Source organism: Leishmania major, chromosome 2, assembly GCF_000002725.2.
Source record: "Leishmania major strain Friedlin complete genome, chromosome 2".
NCBI lineage: Eukaryota > Euglenozoa > Kinetoplastea > Trypanosomatida > Trypanosomatidae > Leishmania > Leishmania major.
In genome coordinates, this window is record NC_007244.2 from 309,953 (window position 1) to 329,636 (window position 19,684).

The following is a 19,684-nucleotide window of genomic DNA, read 5'->3' on the forward strand; positions in this document are numbered from 1 at the left end:
AGTGGTGTTCGTGGGTGCAGCACACGCCCGCACACCTTCGTCTGTCTGCTTGTGTCGGATACATGCGCTAAACAGTGTCATGGTGGTGACGGCGCTTGGCGTGTTGCTCCGTTGATGTGATGCTGCGTGCTGCTTGCTGCGTGCTGTCCGGATTCCCTGCCTCGGTGTCTCGACTCTTCTTTCTTTCGTGGATATCTCTCGTCGACACTGCTTTAAGCTTTCCGCCGCCACGGCAAACAGAAATTGCACCGACGCGTGTTTGGGCGGGGGAAGGGGGGGGGGGAGGGATCACAGCCCTCCAGGCTGTGACTTGCCCATCCCACTCTACAACATGTGCCGCTTGCGCAGGTGCAGGTCAGCATCCCCCGCCGCCCTGCCAGCCCCCTTGCCGATGTGTACGTGTGCGTGTATGTGTAGTGCACGCGCTGCTTCTTCCACCTCCTCCCTCTCTGGCCATTCTTCTTTCGTGTGCTCAAACCACGTCCACATCACTGCCTCCCTGCTTTCGGCGTCAGAGCAGAGCACGCCCCCCTCCACACACACACACACACATACACAAGCACCGCGCCTCCTGTGCTCACCACCTCTCCCTCCCTCTCTTGCCTCACATGTCCACTGCAGCGGACCGGCAGGCGTTTCTCCGCCTCATGGGGCTGACGGACGCCGACGTCACCGACCCTGATCACCAGCCCTGCGCCATGCTCCACTCGCAGACTTCCTCCAGCCACAACGTGACTGACAAGGTGCATCGCGGAGTCAAGTACAATTCGCCGACCGCGTCATCTGTCGCCGGCCTTTCCCACTCTGCGTCTCTCGGTGGCGATGCGATTCAGTTCTCGCTCATGAACACCACGAACACCCTCCGCGACACCTCACCGATCGTCGCTAGCGGGCCGTCGTCGTCGTCGTCGCGGCCTCTCTTTTCTGCACCACGCAGTGTGCATTGGGAAGAGGAGAGCATCGCCACGACCTCACACTCATCGCAGCTGCCACAGCGAGCAGGTGCATCAGGCTGCACCGCCGCTGCCATCAGTGAGGAGCTGAAGGACGTCGGGAACCGCTCCTTCGAGGCCGGTGCGTTTCGCGAGGCTGTTCAGCACTACACAGCCGCCATCGATGCCTTGGCTGCCAGCACCACACATAGCAGCGCGGAGGTGCTGCTGCTCAGCGCGTTGTACAGCAACCGCTCCGCCGCTTACTTGCAGGCAGCGCACCAGATGCCCAGCGTCGAGGATGCTTATGCGCGTGCGTTGTGCGATGCAGACCGAACTGTGTCGCTGCGCACGTCGTGGTTCAAGGGGTATGCGAGGCAGGGCGACGCCTACTTCAAGCTGAAGCGCTACGGCGCCGCAGCGGAGGCGTACGAGATGGCGCTGCAACTGGACCCGCGTAACAAAACCCTGATGAACGCACTGTCGGAATCGCGCCAGCGCGCAAGGCATGCGGCTAGGGAAGAGCTGGAGCTGCGCCGCACAATGCGCTCGACCACAAGCACGACTTCATCGCTCGCGTCGTCCATGACCGGTCAAGCCGGCAGCAGCACTTGGTCTGAGGGCGACCCCCGCGGCGGTGCGGCAGCGTCGCAGCAGGCGCAGACGCTAAGCGACGTGTACGATGGCGGTCGCCGTCGCAGTGGTCAGGCGCAGCAGTTGTGGGCGGCGCTGAAACACGAGGTGGAAGCGACGGTGCACGAAGTCACCGGTGATGCCTATAGACTGCAGCAGCTCGAGCGGTTCCGGGCGCGGTGCAGCAAGGGAGCTACGCCAACGGCACGGCAGGCTGCAGAGAGGAAGACTTATGTGAAGGGCGTGACTGCCTTGGCTTCCGGAGCACCGGCCTCTGAGCCGATGCGGGAGGCGTCTGTTTCGGGGTCTCGGTTTAGCACAGCAACAAGGCCGGATGTCGACGTGAGCACCGCTGCTGCTGCCGCTGCGGCAGAGCGCCGCCATGTGTCATCTGTTTCGCCGTTCGCCGCCACGGCTCTGTCATCTGAGCCTCATCTGCCGCCGCGTCGCCGCTCCTCTGCCTCGGCCGCCTTCGACGGGCCCGTGAAGAACGCTCGGGACGTGCCGTACGAGTTTTCCAGCGCGGCCGCCTCCGCGTATCAGCAGCGGCTGCTCGAGGAGTTTCGCAAGCGCAAGGCGACGAAACAATGAGGCGGCTGCAGGGGATGGTGGTGACATGGCGAGGGGAGGGCAACTGCGGTTACGGGTGTTGGCGGCGGCCACCAGCGCCGTAATCAAGCCGTGTGCCGTTCGCCTTTCTTCTCCATGGCTTGCAGCGCGTGCGCCCATCTCCCCCTCCTCCCACGCCTTGTCTGTGTGCTTGACACCAGCGGTATTCAGCGCCCCCTTCTCTTTCTCTTCCTCTTGCTCATGCTCGCTTGCGTGTGAGGATGGGGAGGCGGACGAGGGGGGGACGTGCCGATGTACAGCTAAAATGAACGCCGCACGGAGGGGAAGGGGAGGGGAGCCCTCGCTGTGTGGGTATCGAAGACCTTTTCCTTTGTCTATGGATGGGGTGGGGGGCTGCGTCCGCATGCACGTGCGCGTGTTGGTGCTTGTCTTACCACCCCTTTGATTATCATGGTGTTATGGACTCGCCATCCACCCACATCAAGGCCGATGTATCTCAATGTCTATCTCTATTTCTCTATACATGTGTGTGTGTGTGTGTGTTCGTTTCTGTCGGCGTTTCCGTGTGCGTCTATGTGCGTGCATCGAGCGCAACCCACTGCCCCCGCGCCCACCACCGGGTGTGCGCGTGTGGGTGCGTGTGCCGTTCCAGAGCAGCTCGGCGGCCGAGGGTGCATCCGGCCTGGCCAACGGCAAAACGAAACGCGGTGGCGGGCGTCGGTGCGGACGCTGGCGCGCCTATGCACTCGCCCTCGACCTAGCCATGCCAGCCTTTGAGCCGCACAAGTGCGAAGGCGGGAGGCCGTCTCGTGTGGACGTGCGTGGACGCGCTCTTGTCCCCCGGCCATCGGCCTCGTGGGATGGGAGGCGTGCATGCGGCGCAGATGCCCTGCCCTCGCCCCATCTCGCGCATTACTTCCACACGGATGGCACCTCTCCCTTGCTTCTTTGAATCGACCCCCCCCCCCCTCCCCCCCGCCCCCAATCGCATACTCCATGCGCGGCGGTCCCTCGGCGCATCGCGCCCGCACTCGAAGATACGCCTTCCTCCCACACACGAACCGGCGGGGCGTGCGACGGATGACCGTGGCCAAGCAGCCGTACTACGACTGCGTCGAGCGCACGCTGTTGGTTGCGCTGTGCTTGCCGTCTTTTGCCTTCGACGTGACGCAGGGGTGCACCGTGCCAGAGGTGGAGCTGGTGCCGCCCGACACGGGCACCGGTGCCCCGCCGTCGTCATTCCTTGTCCACTGTGCCACTGCCCACGCGGCGTTGCGGTGCCACGCACTGCGGCTGCAGTGGAGCAGCGGGGACGAGTGCTTTATTGAGGCATCGTGTGACAGCACCCGCGTGTCTTTCTGGTTTGCAGCGGCACACCAGCCCGGCGATGCCCTCTCGGCGCAGCTGCTTAACGAATACATGGCGTTCTTCTGCTCTCACAGCGCCGCAACGGGTGCCCTGCCGATCCTTCGCTGCATCCCGGTGCGAAGGACCTCTGCAGGGAAACCGGCAGCGGATGCGGCAGGCCGAACCGCCTACGACGTGTCGTTCCTGGTGCTGGCTGAGCACGTGTGCGGGTACGGCCGGCAGCACCTGGCACGGTCGATACTGGCGTTTGCCCAGGAGGTCGAGGCCGCCGTGGCGAGCTTGAAGGTGTCGCTGAACGCCAGGCGGCGCGCAGCTGCGCAGGCGTTTTTCGCACTGCCTGCGTAGGCGGACGGAGAGCAGGGGGTGGGTGGGGTGGGGGGGGCAAGGGGACGGTGGGTTGATGTCCGTGTGTGTGTGTGTGTCTGTGTGCACACTCCCTGTTAACCGTGTGTCTCGCCCCCGCCCCCTTCCCCAAGTGGAGCTCACGGTGGATGAAGAGTTCAAGAGCGCGCACGACGACGACGATAGGCGCATCAGCCCTGATGTGCTGGTGCGCACTCCATCCGTGCCGTCCGTCTCTCTTCGACACCTCGTTGTTTTCCTCTAGGGCCGACCTCTTCATGTTTCGTTTCTGTAGCTTCCCTTGTGCACGTGGTCTCCGGCTGCCGCCAGGTGGTGGATGCGCCACCGCGACGTGTCGACTCTGTTGAACGGAACGGAAGCACCGGGTCGAAGCAGTGTGCTCACGCGTCGCTTCGTTCGGTGGATGTGCGCGGTTCTGGGAAGTGTATGGTCGCCTCACACACGCACGCATCTCTCTCTCTCTCTCTTTCCGTTGCTCTTGTTTGTTTGTCCTCTACGCCCTGTGCCTCCGGGTGACGAGGTGAGGGGAGGGGGCGCACACATCTCCGTGCGCGTCATCACGCGGCCCAGCGGCCCCCCTCTCTCTCCCTGCCAATGCCGAACCACTTCTGGCGGTGACAGGGTGAGGTGCCGACGACGTGGGGAGGCCCGAGCGACGTATCGCTACGGGTGTCGGCGGTCAGGCCCTGGATAGCATTGCGCCGAAGCCACCTGAGTCGGTGCACGCGTTTGAGCCATCCACGCCATAGGCAGGGCGGCGGCGTGACTCGAGCGTGTCCCACTCCCGCCCCTCGCAGTGTCCACTGGTGGTGCGGGGAGCGTGCATGCCGCCGCGCGGGGGATGGCACCAAACGGCGACCTGCGGAGCGGGTGTGTGGGTAGAGTTTGAGGCAGGGGCCGTGTTCTCGGATGAATGCGTGGGCTCATTGTGGTGTAGCGCGTGTGTCTAGCGCTGCTTCGCACCTCGCGATGGGTGCCCGTGGCAGGGCCGACGGCTCGAGAGAGGTGGCTCACTCGTGTTGTATGGCAGAGAAATGAGCACACGCGGAGGAACACAGAGACTGAAGCATATGTAGACGGCTGCTGCCGATGGTATTGGACACACCTCTCGATGACACCTAATTTGTTCACCGCAGCGCGGACGACGACACTGCGCGCTGTGCTGGTCAGCACACACCGCTCATGCTACGCCGTCATCTCCCTCCCTCCCTCCTTCTCTCTCTCGGTCTGTGTTTTGACTCGATCGTCATGGCGTTGGCTCACGTGCTCCACACGCCAGCGCTCTCTCTCTCTCCCGCACCGCTGCACCCCGCATTCCTCGACGCACACATTTTCAACGCGACGCGTGAGTAGCGCCCCACACTCCGACCACTGCCGGTGTGCTTCTCGGCTTTCGTGCTCCTCTCTCCGCTCAGGTTTCCATGTCGGAGGAGCTCATCCTGCAGTGGGCGAAGCGCGTCTCGGACGCTGAGGAGGAGCTCCATCGAATGGAAGAGGACATCAACGCCGTCAAGCAGCAGCGCAAGTTGCTCAAGGCAGACATTCGCAAATACGAAGACGTCGTGGCGAGCGAGAAGTGCGACCTCCTTACCTCGCTAGAGAGGGTGGAGGCGCAGGCGAAGGATTTGGGTGCACAGTGCGAGGCGACGCTCACAGAGAAGGATCGTGTGGAGGCGGAGTACATGGCCACCCTGGACGCCTACGAGAACCTACACTTCCTTGTGCGCGAAATCAAGGATGCCGAGGAGCATCTGCAAAGCCGCGACGACCTCGAGGCTTGTCTGCAGCGCGAGAGCGTCACATGGGCGGAGGAAGAGCACACACTGCGCCGTAAGCTTCACGAGCTTCAGCAGCAGCAGGCGCAAGCTCGCCGCGCGCAAGAGGCTGAGGTGCGCGAGCTAGAGGCCCAACTTTCGAACGTCGAGCAACGTCAGCGCGACGAACGGGCAGGGCGGTGCGTAGAGGTGGCTCAAGCGGCTCGCCGCGTGGTGCACAGCAGTCGTCAGCCGACGCCCGCGTCACCCAAGCCCGTCACGTCAGCCGAGGAAGACGCCTTCGTGAGCGCCAACGCGGGCGGTGCAATGCCCATTAGGTCTGCGCCGCTCAAGTCGTGCTTGAAGACTCCCGTCAATGGCAGCACAAGCGGCAACGCAGCACCTACGGCCCCCCGCCACACCACCGCCGCCTCAGCGCCGGTGAGCCGCTGCGCCTCGCAGTCGTTAGTGTCCGACGCTGCCGCGAGCGGCGTACAGCGACAAGGAGTCGATGGAGGTGATCAGCCGTCGCTGCGGTTGCTGCAGGAGATGCGTGCCTATTCGTACGGGGCACCATGCAAGGCCGGAGCTCGCAAGCGCGAGTTCCTGGGAGACGCCACCAACAACCAGTGATGGACCTTCTTGTCGCGGCGTTACCCCTCTAACAGAGGCCGCGGAGAGGAGGGGAGCGTGAGGGTGGGTGGGGCGCGGCGCATTGCCTGGGTGATACGCACTCGCCGGCGCGCACAAAGGCGAAGGCGACACCTCACTGTTCGAGCGGCAGATGCACAGCGCGCAGGGCGCAGCCACCGTAATCTCTCCTCCTCCCCCCTCCCCTTCCCCCTCGTTGTCCTCGCATGCCATTCCTTTGGCCGCCTCGAGTGCGCCTGCGCGGAGGCCTTCCCCGCCACTATGCCGGTTACTTAGATTGATAGATAGACACTCTTTGTGCAATGACGTTGCCCTTGCGCGAGACGGCGGCGTCATGCGTTCCTGTGAGTGTGCGCGCGTGCGTTGACGCCGCCTTCCTTCATATCCCCCCCCCCTGGGGGGGGGGCGCGCGCGTACGCATGACAGCGGCGCCTGCTCGTCTGAGCAAGGTGTGCAACAGCGGAGGTTGTGCAAAACAATACTTCAACCCAGAGAAAATCAATGTAGGCAGCGTGGAGCCGGCACATGCAGACAGAGGGTGCACCGATGGTGACCCCTGGATGCGAGCGCAGTGGCTCTGTCGGCTTTGCAGGACTCTTTCTGAACAGGAAGCCTGCCACTGTGCGTGCAAGCATGCGCGTATGTGTATGTGACGGCGCCCCTGCCGACACACTGGTTTTCCCGTGCTGCGCATCCGCCCTGACGGTTGTGGGCGATCTCTGCTCGCACTGCACGTGCGCGCTTGCAGAGCGACGTCTTCATGGAATGCCGTCACTCATCGCTGCTTTGGTGTGGCCTCGCCGTCCTCATTTTATCGCGTGCCGTGCCTGCGTGAGCCGCTCAGCGCAGTCGTCGCACCTCTCCGCTACCATCGCCTCGCCTATGCCTCCCTCTACTCTCCCTTCCTGACTACCTTGCTCTCTTCTGCGTCTACGCGCGGTGCGGCTCGTCGATTTCACCGCTGCTGGACGGCCTTTCGCCCCCCTCCCCTCTCCCTTCACTTTTTTTGGGTGGTCGTATGGGCGGCTTGGCGTGAGGAGAGAGTGCGGAGCACAGAGGACGTCGTCGGGGCCGATACTCAGCGGCGGACTCCCTCGAGCTCGTCACGCGCCTCCCTTTCCTTTCTCACATGGGGAGAGACCGCACGCACTGTGAGACGAGCTGCATGTCGGAGAGCGGCTGTACAGTGGCGATGGCCGCACAAGTCCGCGGCCTTAGCACTGTGACGTTGGAGCTCAACCGAGTCGCCTCCGTGGACACCACCTGCACCTGCAACTGCTTGCTAGCCGCCCCCTGCTCACCCTCGAGCGAGCCCGGCGGCTTGTCGGCTCAGCCCTCTGCTGCTCCAGACGGTGATAAAGTCCAGAGACCGGCGCTCCGCTTCCTTGCTGCTTCGTACGAACTGAAGGCTGCCTCTTCGTCGGCTACTGCCCCCGCTCCGACAGAGGTCAGTGACGGGGACGAGGCTGCAGGCCCGAGGCACGTCGGCGAATGTGCGCTCTATCAATGCGTTGCCTCCGAGGACGGGGAGGCGGCAGATGAGGCTTCTCTCCATGTGCAGCGCCGCACGGCGGCGCTGCCCGGTGTCTTCGATGCTGTGTTGGTGCCCTCATCATTCTTTAGCACTGCAGCCCTGTTGTCTGCCGCCGACGCGGCGCTGTGCATCATGCTGGCGTGCACGGATGGCAGTGTGCGAGTCCTCGACCCCTTCACGCTCAGCCCCGTAGTGGACCCGCTGCGTGACCTTCACGCGGAGATGCTGACCAGCTGCACGGCGCTTCACTGTCCCACTCCACACCTCTTGTGCTCCGCCCACACGGGGTCCGTTTATCTGTACTCGCTCGCAGAACGGTGCGTGACGCAGGAGCTGGAGGGGCACGAGTACGATGCGTGGTGCACGGCGATGCTGCCTACTGGCGGATGGTGGCCCGCTGCCTCGGCTTCTCTTCCTTCCAATGGAGGCTGCAGTGACCACGAACACATTGACGGTGAAGCAGAGGCTGTTCACATGCCCGCCAGGGCCAGCACAAGTGCGTTGCTCGCGTCTGGCGGTGACGATGGTTACTGCAAGCTGTATGATATGCGCACCAACCCCAGCCGCGCCGTTAGCCGCTCACGCTTCGGTGCCGGCGTGGTTTCCATTACACCTGTGCTGGATACTCTCGACGGCTTGTCGGCTGCCCACGCCACACCGTATCTACTGGTGGGCTCGTACGACGAGTCCATCTCGCTCGTCGACGTGCGCAGCGTGCGGCGTCCTGTGGCGCAGCGCGGCGGGCTTGGCGGAGGCGTGTGGCGTACGTCCCGCTGCCTCCTCCCGCTATGGGACTCCGGGGCTGCTGTGTCGGACAACTTCGGGGCCGCGGCGGGTGACGGCGGCAACCTGAACCTGTCACTGCTGCTGGCCAGTGCGAGGACTGGCTGCTGCCGCAGAGGGGCTAAGCGGCCGTGCACGATGCAGTCTCTCGCCAACGGGTGGGCAAACACCTCTAACGTTCTTGTGCTGCCGCTGATGCAGCGCGGGGTTGCACTGCTGCCGTACGACGTGCGAGCCTCTGCGGAGGAGGTGTTCGGTAACGCAGACGTGCCCCTCACGTACTTCTACAACGAGGCTGCGGAGAGCGACTCAGAGGCGGTGCCTGGCGCCCCGCTCATTCCTACGTTGACAGACAACACCCTGGTGTACGATGCAGCGGTGCTGCGGCCGCTCGACCGGATCGACTCCCATGGCGCAGAGACGGCGGTGGACAGGTCGGCTGCCGTGGTGGCCACCGTCTCCTTCTACGAAAGGCGTATCGACGTGTGGACGGTGGCGACGGGGTAGCCGCAGGTGTGACAGCAGACCGCCACGTCGCGCATCGCACGAACCACCCGGAGTAACCAATAAAGCGTGTCTTGAGCGCGTCACCTCCGCCGTCTAACGCACGGTGTGCGTGCGAGCTCACGTGTGTTGCGGCTCGTTCATCAGCTGAACGTATGGGACTGTGGTGCGAACCCCAAAGTAGCAGTGACATATACACAGAGAGAGAAGCAGACCGGATGAGCGGCGGCGTGCCGGCCGTGCTCTTCACGTTGTGTGTGTGTGTGTTATCGCCGGTGTATTGATGTCGAGGGGCACAAGCGAGAGAGAGGGCGGGGGAGGGCTCGGTGCCCCTCGCCGTGCCCCTCCCTTCACGTGCTATCCATCCCTCCCTCCGCCTCTTTTTCTCTGTGCAACACCTCACTACTCACGCGGGGGTCACACGCTGCCTGAGAAGCCATGAGCACGTGTCGCCTTGCCACTTCCCGCACCTACGGGCAACACCCAGCTAAAGCGGCCGCAGGCACGTCAATGCGCGTGTCACCCGCACCTCATCACCTCTGTGCAGTGAAGGCTTGATGCGATGAAGGGACGCCGACGCGTTCGGCACCACGTTGGCTATTTTCTTCGTGTTCTTGCGCTGCGTAGCGCTGTGGACGTGTTTTTTTGCGTAACGCTCCTGCCGCCGCTGCCGCAGCACCGCGCACCGACCACTTCGTGCAGGGCAGCACCGCGCTGCTACCGTGCTGCCATCATCTTGCATGCGCCCCTTTATCCACGTCGTTCATCTCCCTTCCTCCTGACCGTTCTCCTGCAGCCGCCACCGAATCCCGCGGTTTCTCAACTGAGGCATACACTTCCCCATCGCAGCGGGGTGCCCTTCGCTTCCATACACGCCTGTGCTTTATCTGTTTTGCTTCCCGCCCACCGCCACCTCGTTTCTGGCCCTCGTCGCCCCCCCCCCCCCTTCCCCCCACCTTCGTCGTTGGCTGCTGACCTCTCCGCGTCTGCGGTCCATCTCCGCTCCCCTAGCGCGCGTGTCGGCGTTGAGCCTGTGCGATGCTTCGGCTGTCCGCCTCCCGTCGGTCAGCGCAGAACATTCTGCACGACATCCAAGCCGCCGTGGAGTCACGGTCCATCATGGCGACCTCGTCCTTTGCGCAGCGGCGCTCTTTCCTGGTCGCCCTCAGCGAGGAGCTGCACCGCAACAGCGAGCACATTATCCATGCGAACCGGCGCGACTGCGATCTCTTCGGGAGGCAGCAGCAGCAGCGAGGCACGCCATCCGTGACGATACCGCCCACGCTGCCGAGCACGAGCGCAGCGACGAGTCTGCAGCCATCCTCCTCGCTTCATGGGGGGCCCGCTGGGTATCCGCCCTTTCTCGGTCGCCCGGGGCATCGCGTAGGTGACGCACAGGGTATCTCGGTGGCAGCGGAGAACCCTGCGACCGCCACGCCCGCGCCGAATGCCGCTGAAGGCTCTGGTGCGAGCTCACCACGTCGTCAGAGTTCGCTCGATTACGTGGCGGGCGCGTCCCCGGTTGGAAGTCCGGACCCAAACGGCGCGGGCGGTGCTGCCGCCGGTGGTCGCGCAGCAGCCAGTCCAGCAGGTGCTGGCCCTGCTCTTGGCGAGACTGCAGCAGGGTCGCGAGCGACGAGCACCTCTGGCACCGCAGCCCCTGTCTCGCCGTCGCGGTGGGCTGCCAGGGCGTCGTCGGCATCGCTGCAGCTGGTGCCGACCGCTGTGTCAGGCCATGCCACCCGCACAGAGGCCGGTGGTGGAGGCGGGCATCTTCTCATCACCCCTGACAACCACTTCCTTATATCACCTCTGCGCCTCGACAAGCTGCACACGACCATTGAATACCTGCTCTGCCAGCCTGACCCCATCGCCATCCCGCCCTCTTGCTGGTTGCACGACTCCGCTGAGGGGGACAGCGGAGCAGCGGCGAATTCGCTACGCGAACAGGGCTCCTTGGGTGCGGCTCCTGGCCACAACTCACCGCCGCCGCCCTCGGCGGCAGGGTCGCACGCTGGTTGTGGTCGCTGCACACGGCGAACGGACCGACTCGAGGTCTATGAGCTCTCTGTGCCGCTGGGCATGGTTGGCATCCTCTCACGATTCCGCCCACGCATCAGCATCGACACGGTTGCGATGGGGCTCTTTGCCGGCAACACCGTCCTCTTGGATGGTGGGGTGTCGCTCTATAACACTAATATGGCCCTCATGTCATCAGTGCGGCGCGCACTGACGACCGCCGGCCTGTCGCCGAGCGCAGTGGTGTGCGTGGAGAGCTACGACGCGGCCCACCGCAGCACGAGCGAGTGGCTACAGCTGTCCGACTGCGTGGATCTCGCTGTCGTGTGCGGACCACCAAAGCTGTACCAGTTCGCTTCTCGTTACTCCACTATCCCGCTGATGCGCGCGACGGGGCAGTTCAGCAGCGTCTACGTGGACCAGAGCGCCTCCTTCGAGGTGGCACTGGAGGTGATCCTCAACTCCAAGTTTCAGAAGCTGGGCGCCGCCAACGCCGTGACAACCGTCATCGTCCACAGCGACTTTCCGCGCTACACGGAGCTTGTGCTGGCCCTCGCTGCTGAAGGTGCCGTGCTGCTGGGCGATGTCACCGCTCAAGAGCGCGTGCCGGATTGCGTCTTGGAGCTCGCGAGTGAGGAAGAGTATCAGGGTCTCTCTCAGTATGGGCTGCGTGACGCTGCACGCACGCTGTGCCTCAAGACAGTGGACTCGCTCGCTCAGGCGCTCTTCTTCATTGAGTCCTTCGGCTCCAAGCAGAGCGACTGCATCGTGGCCACAGACCTGGAGGTGTGCGCTACGTACTGCCGGCATGTCGACACCGCTGTCGCCCTCGTGAACGCCTCCACGCGCCTCTCCAGCGGCGTACCGCTCGGCTGCGGCGTCGACTTCGCCATCTCCACCTCGAAGACTCACTGCCGCGGTCCACTGACAGTGGAGATGATGACGACGCGCAAACTTGTTGCTCGAAGTCTCAGCGCTCACCACGGCGCGCTGCGCTGAGGTCACCGCAAGGGAGAGAGAGAGAGAGAGTGGTGGGCGTCTTGACACCGCTTCCACAGACATGCCGCTCATTGGCGTTCCGAGGTGAAAAGGGCGTGCGTGTGTGTGTCTGTGTGTCTGTGTGTCTGTGTGTCTGTGTGGGATGGACAGCACGTGCGCTGCTATCGATATGTGTCGCTCGCACTCCTGCGGATTCGTCTCCATACTCGAGTATTGCTTCCCTCAAGTGTCGGGGGATGGACGCTGCCCCTCCCTTCCGGGTCTCAGCGCCACTCGTCTGCCGTATTTCGGATCGCACAGCAGCGTCTGTCAGCGTCGCTGCTGCTGCGCGCGCGCGCGGGTGGTGCGCATATATCCCCTTCATCGATGACGACTGTCGCGTCTCCCTGCTGCGGAGTGCCTTGGCTGTGCTTGTCTCTTCTCGTTTTGAAGTGCTGCCTCCGTTCATACACTTATTTCTCGCTGCCCCCCTCCCCACCCTCAGAGATCATGGGCCGAGCGAAGAGCGAGCGCCGCCTTCTCGTGAACTTCCTCCCTCTCGTCGCGGGTGCGTGTCATCACCCACCGCGCGCCTCACGGAGGCTGGAGGGGAGGGGGAGGCTGCTGCCTTTGGCGCCCCCGCCTCGTCGCCCTGAAGGGCGAGCGTGCCTGTTAGCGGCGAAGTCGTTGCCTCCACGTCTTGTCTTGGGTGCCGCAGTGCACCAGTCGCGGCGCACAGGCGCGAGGGCCGAGCGGCACACCGGCGAGCGCTGCGGCGGTGTCGCCCGCCTTTACCACAAACCTTTCTCGATGCGATGGGCCGTTTTCTTCCCTGTTGTGTGCCCTGTCGAGCGTCCGTGCACACGGGTGCGGGCGACAGCGCCATTGCTGTCGCCGGCGCTCGCCACATCCCCTCACGCTCGGCACCTTCTTCTTGGCAGCACTGTGAAGGTGTTCCTCTTGCAGCGTGCATGACGCAGCGGTGCCCCGTGAGGCGGTAGAGCTTCTGACGCAAGGCACGCTGTGCGTGCCTGATGACTTGCCTGCAGGTCTTGTCTCACGCTCGATGTCCGTCGCGGTAGGCCCAAGCTGTGAAGACGCGCTGCATCGCTTTCTGTGACATCTTCCGCCGCACCTCTCCGCCGCTGACCCGCTGCGCGCACACGCACGCGTCTTTCGCATGACTCGCTTCTTCCCGTCCTCCGTCGACACGCACACGCACGCTCACGCATCGACGTGCGGCCTTGCTCCACGTGGCATCCATCCACTGGAGGGGTCGGACCACCACAGCGAAGAACACACCATAGAGGTGCTCTACGGGTTGGGGAAGACGTGACGCATGTGGCACGCGTGCGTGTGCGTGTGGGTTTCGAACACTGACGACTCTTCACGTGCACGTCCCCCTCCGTGTCTCCCTTTCTGCATTGCGCGCCCTCTCCTCATATCCAGGTGGCACCACCACCACCACCACCACCACCACGTGTGCTCTCGTAAAGCACGCCATTTTGCACGACCATGTCACATCAGCGCAGCGAGGAGGATAACAGCTTCGCCTGTGCGTGCCCCAACGGTGTGCACAGCACACCTGCTGGCAGTGCTGACGACCACCGCACCGAGGCAGGGCTGCGACTCGTGCGCGATGTTCTGCTGACGGAGGACTGGTTTGTAGAGCGGCCCCCGCTCGCTCTCGCCTTCGCGCATCCGTACATACGACTGTGGTGCGAGATGTGGCGCACCGAATACGTCGGCGACCTTCACGCACCGGCCGCGCACGAGCCGCCGCACAACACGCGCGGCCCAGCAGCACAGCCGGCCTCGTATGTGCGCATTGGGCTGCGTCGCCTCCGCAATCCGATTGCCTTCGCAGACCCCGCCTCGGCGGGCGGTGCCAACATCCTCAGCGGCGGCGTTCCTCTGACGTCGTTGTCTTCGGTGCTTTCAAGCTCACCGCACGCCACGGCAGCGCAGAGGACAGTGCGGTCGCTGGTGGCTCCACTTCCGACGTATCCCGAGCCGGTCGACGCGATGGAGTCAGAGCCGCTCTACGACGCGGCCGCCGTGCGCGGCATCCCAGTCGTGGACCCAACGGCCCCCCTGTACGCCCTAGAGGCGTACACAGAGCACGTGTTCCGCATGCCAATTGGGATGCGGCTCGGCCATGTGCGGCTGCTTACCCTGTGGCTGCCGTGCCAGTGCCTCTCTCACGCTACTCCAGTGCGCCAGCGTGCGCGCCTGGTGAGGGGGCTGTTCAGTCACGTGCCGGCATCAGTGACGCATGGCGCTGCGATGAAAGCGACTGCCTGCATCCACACAGCGGAAGCCCAGTGGGCGGTGCGTCACGAACCGCAACCGATGCCGGCACCCGCAGTTTCGTCGCAGCATGTGAAGGGCTCCTCCGGCGGCGTCACCGCTCTCAATATCGACGCTGACGCTGGCGCCGCCAAGGCGGACGACAGCGACTCGTCGGCGGAGCAGGGCAGTGCTCACATGGAAGAAGAGGTGAAAGATGACGACTGGGAGGCGATGGCGCTGGAAGAGGAGGCGCTGCTGGAGCAGCAACCTCTGTCCGTATCTACAGCAGCGGCGACGGTAGCGCCACGCATGAGTGGCTCTCCGGGTTCTCAAGCGACCCCTCAAGCCCGCACCTGCTTCTCTCTCTCCACCACTCACCACCCATCGCTGCCCGCTGCAGCCACCAGCCCCGCCACCACTGCCTCGAGCGACACCAGCGCTGTTGCCGCTGCACCAGAGCCGCGTGGCGGTGCTTCCGCTGTCATCGAGGGCGTGTGCGTTGCCCTTCCTCCTCCTTGTGGTTGGTGGCTGCGTCGCGGTGTACGGCCGTCGTCGGCGTTGCACGGCGCTCCTTTGCCTCTCTACGCCCACTGTATAGACGCGACGCGGCCGTGGCTGGACTGGCTCGAGGCGACGGCGCGTGGCACCAGCGACGCGCTGCCCGACGAAGACTGCGGCAGCGCCACGCAGACGTTTCTTTGCGGGGTGTCGCTCAGCGGGTGGTTGCCCAAGTATGTGCAGCCAACGATCGTCTCACGAGCGGAGCTCGCGCGGCGCAGTGCCTCGGTGAAGCTGGAGGACGCCATCTCCTCCACTCTGCCCTTGCGCGGTCTCCACATCGAGTCTTCTGTTGGCGCGCTGAAGCGGCTGCTGGGTGGCAGGAGTGGCGAGCGTGGCGACCCCGGTGGCGGCGCGGCACTTCTCGGCACCCTCGTCGCTCTTGACGCGCCGTACCTGCGGGACGCCGAGCCGGATTTGCTCGCAGGCCGCGATCGACTGCCCGCCAGTGATGACAGCGACGCCAGCAGCCTCGCGTCTGCCCTGTGCCGGCTACGTCGACTGCGCTTCTTGAGCATGAATCACGGCCGCGACGTTTTGGCGGAGGCGTCCTCGCTGTCGCCAGGGCAAACAGACGTCCTCAGCACGTGCGTCGAGGAGCTGCTCCTCCACGGCGTCACCGGCCTCGCTCCGCGCACGCTGGCCTCGGTGGGGCGCTGCTGCGTGTCGCTGCGCACTGTGGATATGACCAGCACCAGCGTCACAGATGACGAGCTGCGCGCTCTCGTGTACGGTAGGTGGGACACACCGTGCAAAGAAAGCAACCCAGCGGTATGCCCTGCGAAGTTGTCTCCACTCGCTTGTCTGGAAGAGGTGCGACTGACTGCCTGTCGCAGCCTCACTTGCGTCGATGCCCTCGCTGCACTCCCACGGTTGCGTCGCCTGGACCTGCGCGCCAGCGGTGTGCGCCAAGTCGCGGACCTTGCGGGGTGCCACCTGCTGGAGGAGGTGGTACTCACACGCTGCGAGCACGTGACGGAGCTTTACCCTCTCTGGCGACTCCCCCGGCTGCGTTGTGTGGAGGCGGACGGCGTCCGCCAACTACAGCAGTATCGAGCACTCATGCCGCCCACCGCTTCTACGGCGGAAGAGGATGAGGGGGGCGACGAGCGCTTCATGGCTCCTTTGGTCCGACTAAACCTGTCGCAGGCCGCCCTGATTCGCGGGGCCAGCGTTGGCTACCTCGCGCGGCGTCTTCGCGACTTGAGCGGGCATTTCACGTCGCTGGTGGTGCTCCTCCTTGATCACACCGACGCCGACGATGACACGCTGCGCGCCTTGGCCGGGTTCCCAACGGCGGAGGCGGAGAGCGGCCACTTCACAGGACGGTGCCTGCCGGTCGCCTCGTCGCTGAGGGAGCTCAGTCTCGTTGGCTGCGTTCGCGTGCACCACCTCGGCCCTCTCGGCATGCTGCCGCAGCTCACCCGCTTGGTGGCCGACCATTCCGGTGTAGAGCACGTGGACGGCCTTCAGCACAGCCGCAGCCTCGACTCTCTCTCTTTGAGTCACTGCACACGACTGTGGGCCATCAGCCCCCTCGCCTACGTGACCTCGCTGCGATGCGTGGATTTGAGCTACACACCGCTCAATGACGCAGCGCTGCTGCGCTTCGTATACCCGACTGTGGTGGAGAAGCTGACGGCGCGGCGGCATCCGCATCTTGGCGAGATTGTGGCGTCGCTGCAAGCCTGCACCGCCTCTCCCGCCCCTCTCGTCCCCTCACAGGTCGAGGAGCTAAGTCTCTGTCACTGCATGTCGTTACTGTACATCAGCTGCGTCGCGCACCTTCCACGACTGCGTAGACTTGACGTGGGCAATACAGCACTGTTTGATCGTGGATTCGTGGGCTTCTTCAGCCGCACGAAGACTCTCCTGTGCACGCAGTCGTGGCAGACTGCCCACCCGGCTGGTGCCACCGTCGATGACGGCGAGGCGCTGAGACTGGTGCCACTGCCGGACGAGGCAGCGCTTCTCACCGCTTGGAGAAGGGATACCCAAACGGGAGCGGCGGTACCGCGAGACGCGAGCTCCACTTCTCGTGAGATCTCCGTGGACCGCGCTGCTGCCACCGCTGGTGGGCCGCCGCACTCTTTAGAGTTCGACTTCTCCGTCGGCGCCGTGAATACCGTCACGCACGTGTGTCTCTCCTACTGCGTGGAGGTGCGTTGCATTGCCGCCTTCGCCCTCTTCCCTCAACTGGTGTCACTTGACGTCACCGGGACGGCCGTCGACAGCGCCTCCCTCCTGGACTTTGTGAACGTGCTGCTGGAGGGCTGCAGGAGCGGGGATGCCGACGTTCCGGTGATGCGGCTCGAGATGGAGGGCGACAGCCTGCGCCCGAGGGCGCTTCCGGCACGGCGGAGAAAAGCAGCGCCTGCTGTATCGTTTTCTTCGCGGGGCAGCGACGCCGATGGTGCGACTGTGGAGCCGTCGCTTCGACGCCGCCGACTATTTGTTCTCACGACGCTCACGCTCGCGTGGTGCCACTACCTCACCGACGTGCGGTGCTGCGCGGCCGTGCCGTCCCTGCGCCACCTGGACGTGTGCGGAACTCCCATCGACAATCTCAGTGTTGCGGCCTTCTCTTCTCGTGAGGCGTCTGCGTTGGCATCGGCGGCGTCGGAGGAGGAGGCGCAGTGGTGGCAGCACCATCGCTGCTCGATCTTGTCGCTGGATGTTAACTGTTGCCGCCGTGTCACCGACATTGCGCCGCTCTTCGCGGCGCCGACCAACTCATTGCCTGGCAGTGGCGGCAGCAGCGGGAGGCGAGAGTCTTTGGGCTACTGCCGTCCGCTCTCCTTGATGGAGCTGCGACTTCGCCACTCTGGTGTGACGTCCACCAAAGAGGAGCTGCGCGCCCTCGACCCCTTCGGCCGCTGCCTGTTTATGCTGTAGTGTGTGTGCGTGTCTGTGTGTGTGCGTCTCAATGTCTCTCCCCTCATGAGAGCCTGCGGGTGTGTCTACGCTGCGCCTCTCCCGCCTTCTCCATTTTCTCTCTGTGACCACGACGCGCACCCGAGCTCTGCGTCACTCCCTCGCTCACTCGCGTGCTGGGACGTGCGCGCATCTGCGGCAGTGGTGGCGATGGGTGCCGCACTGTCCTCACCTCACCACACTGTTCTTTCCGCGACCCTCGCGTGGCATTCAGAGTCAACGCAACGCCGCGCCAGCCGTGAGCCTCGATAATGTCGTCTCTCCTCCCTCACTATCCCGCCCGCACTGCCGCACTCTCCTCCACTTGTGGGCCATCTTGCAGGACAGACCATCCGCGTGCCACGAGAGACGCCGCACGCCATCTTCGCACACACACACACACACACACATACACACACACACACACACACACACACACACACACACCTCCTCTTCCCCACCACAGCACACCCACGGACAGACTGCATAGAACCGCGTGGTCACCAGTTCGTGGGGGGGATATGACGAACACAGCTACCTCAAGCCCACCGACGGAGACGTCGCCCTTGCCTGGCAATGACAGCAACCTTGAGCCCAGCTCTACGACCGCGGGCAACTCGCACGCACCTGCAAGCACGGCTGAGTTCTCCGAGGAGCTGAAGCGCTTGACGGCACTCGGCACGCTGCTGGTCAACATGGGCGCCGCCTCCGAGGAGAAAATCTTCGGCGTGAAGGACTCTGCTCCAATGCTGGCGTACCGTCAGAATCGCATGCACGAGCTCCTCGTCATCAACCGCCCGCAGGACGACGCGGCCGTGCACATGTTCATCTGGTACAAGCCGTGGACGTGGTGGAGTAGCGGCGCGCAGGTGTCGCCGATCGTCGTCAAGAGGATGCTGACGGAAGAGGGGAATGCAGGCGAGCCAAGGACAACGGTGCCGCCCCAGACCACTGGTAGTACACAGACGGAGGCAGACGTAGTCGCGCCGCCACCGCCGCCGGACGCCGTGGAGCCGAAGGCAGCGCCGCTGAAGAGGAAGAAAGGGCTGCCTGCGGTGGACATGCGCGCGTTGACGGACGAGGAAGTGGATGCCCTCACCCCCGCTGTGCGCGACGAGCGTTCGAAGCTGCTGCTCTCGGAGAAGCACATCCACGGGACGCTGCAGGGGATGGAAGACACAAGATACCGTTACCTGGTCCCTTCGCGTGACCTCAAGTGTGAGACCGAGGTGATGAACGTGGTGCGGTGTTACACGGAGCGCAACCAAGCCAAGGCTGCCTCTCTCGCTGCGGAGGGCGGCCGCGCTCCGCCGGGAGCAGCTGCTGCATCACACAACCGGCCAAGTGGCGGAGGGGAGAAGACAGTGGTGCGGGCAGACTTGTTAGCATGTGGGCCGCACGTGCGACGCCTTAAGGTCTGCGCGGAGTCGATGGTGATGCAGTATAGTCGAGAGGGCGAGGCAGCGTAGGAAAGGAGAGGGCGGCGGTGGTAGAGGGCGACAACTGCTCATGCCGAGATGAAATCCACGCACACCGGCCACGACTCCGCCACTCACGCGAGCTCACATTGGAATCGTTAGAGAGGACACACAAGGCACTATGGGGGCCCACGCTCACGCGGTTGCGGCCGTGCTGCTGGGTGATGGAGGACGAGGCGAAGACAGGTCGGCGCACACACATCTTCGCTTCGCGCCGACACAGCGTTCCACCTCTTTTCTGTTTCGTATTTTCATATACACGTAGTCTGAGAGAGTCCCGTGTGCGTGCGCTTGGCGCATGCCAGCTAACATGAAGGGTGGGCGAGGGGAACCGCTGCACCCCTCCAGACGGCA

The 19,684-nt window shown here is 64.2% G+C and overlaps 7 protein-coding genes across 7 annotated transcripts; all 7 read left to right on the forward strand.

Moving 5' to 3' along the window:
- Window positions 1-608: 608 nt before the first annotated feature.
- Window positions 609-2,156, forward strand: LMJF_02_0590 (conserved hypothetical protein; the record flags this gene model as incomplete). Its single annotated transcript, XM_003721616.1, has 1 exon — window positions 609-2,156. The coding sequence occupies one exon, from the start codon at window positions 609-611 to the stop codon at window positions 2,154-2,156; it is 1,548 nt and encodes a 515-aa protein (XP_003721664.1).
- A 975-nt stretch (window positions 2,157-3,131) lies between these two features.
- LMJF_02_0600 (putative ARP2/3 complex subunit) lies at window positions 3,132-3,848 on the forward strand (the record flags this gene model as incomplete). The annotated part of the gene is made up of 1 exon (XM_003721617.1): window positions 3,132-3,848. One exon carries the CDS (start codon window positions 3,132-3,134, stop codon window positions 3,846-3,848), a length of 717 nt encoding a protein of 238 aa, XP_003721665.1.
- Window positions 3,849-5,287: 1,439 nt separating this feature from the next.
- On the forward strand, window positions 5,288-6,253 carry LMJF_02_0610 (conserved hypothetical protein; the record flags this gene model as incomplete). Its single annotated transcript, XM_003721618.1, has 1 exon — window positions 5,288-6,253. The coding sequence occupies one exon, from the start codon at window positions 5,288-5,290 to the stop codon at window positions 6,251-6,253; it is 966 nt and encodes a 321-aa protein (XP_003721666.1).
- Window positions 6,254-7,400: 1,147 nt separating this feature from the next.
- LMJF_02_0620 (conserved hypothetical protein) lies at window positions 7,401-9,095 on the forward strand (the record flags this gene model as incomplete). The annotated part of the gene is made up of 1 exon (XM_003721619.1): window positions 7,401-9,095. The coding sequence occupies one exon, from the start codon at window positions 7,401-7,403 to the stop codon at window positions 9,093-9,095; it is 1,695 nt and encodes a 564-aa protein (XP_003721667.1).
- Window positions 9,096-10,130: 1,035 nt separating this feature from the next.
- Window positions 10,131-12,110, forward strand: LMJF_02_0630 (gamma-glutamyl phosphate reductase-like protein; the record flags this gene model as incomplete). The annotated part of the gene is made up of 1 exon (XM_003721620.1): window positions 10,131-12,110. One exon carries the CDS (start codon window positions 10,131-10,133, stop codon window positions 12,108-12,110), a length of 1,980 nt encoding a protein of 659 aa, XP_003721668.1.
- A 1,494-nt stretch (window positions 12,111-13,604) lies between these two features.
- On the forward strand, window positions 13,605-17,834 carry LMJF_02_0640 (hypothetical protein; the record flags this gene model as incomplete). The annotated part of the gene is made up of 1 exon (XM_003721621.1): window positions 13,605-17,834. The coding sequence occupies one exon, from the start codon at window positions 13,605-13,607 to the stop codon at window positions 17,832-17,834; it is 4,230 nt and encodes a 1,409-aa protein (XP_003721669.1).
- A 539-nt stretch (window positions 17,835-18,373) lies between these two features.
- LMJF_02_0650 (conserved hypothetical protein) lies at window positions 18,374-19,321 on the forward strand (the record flags this gene model as incomplete). Its single annotated transcript, XM_003721622.1, has 1 exon — window positions 18,374-19,321. One exon carries the CDS (start codon window positions 18,374-18,376, stop codon window positions 19,319-19,321), a length of 948 nt encoding a protein of 315 aa, XP_003721670.1.
- Between the last annotated feature and the right edge of the window lie 363 nt (window positions 19,322-19,684).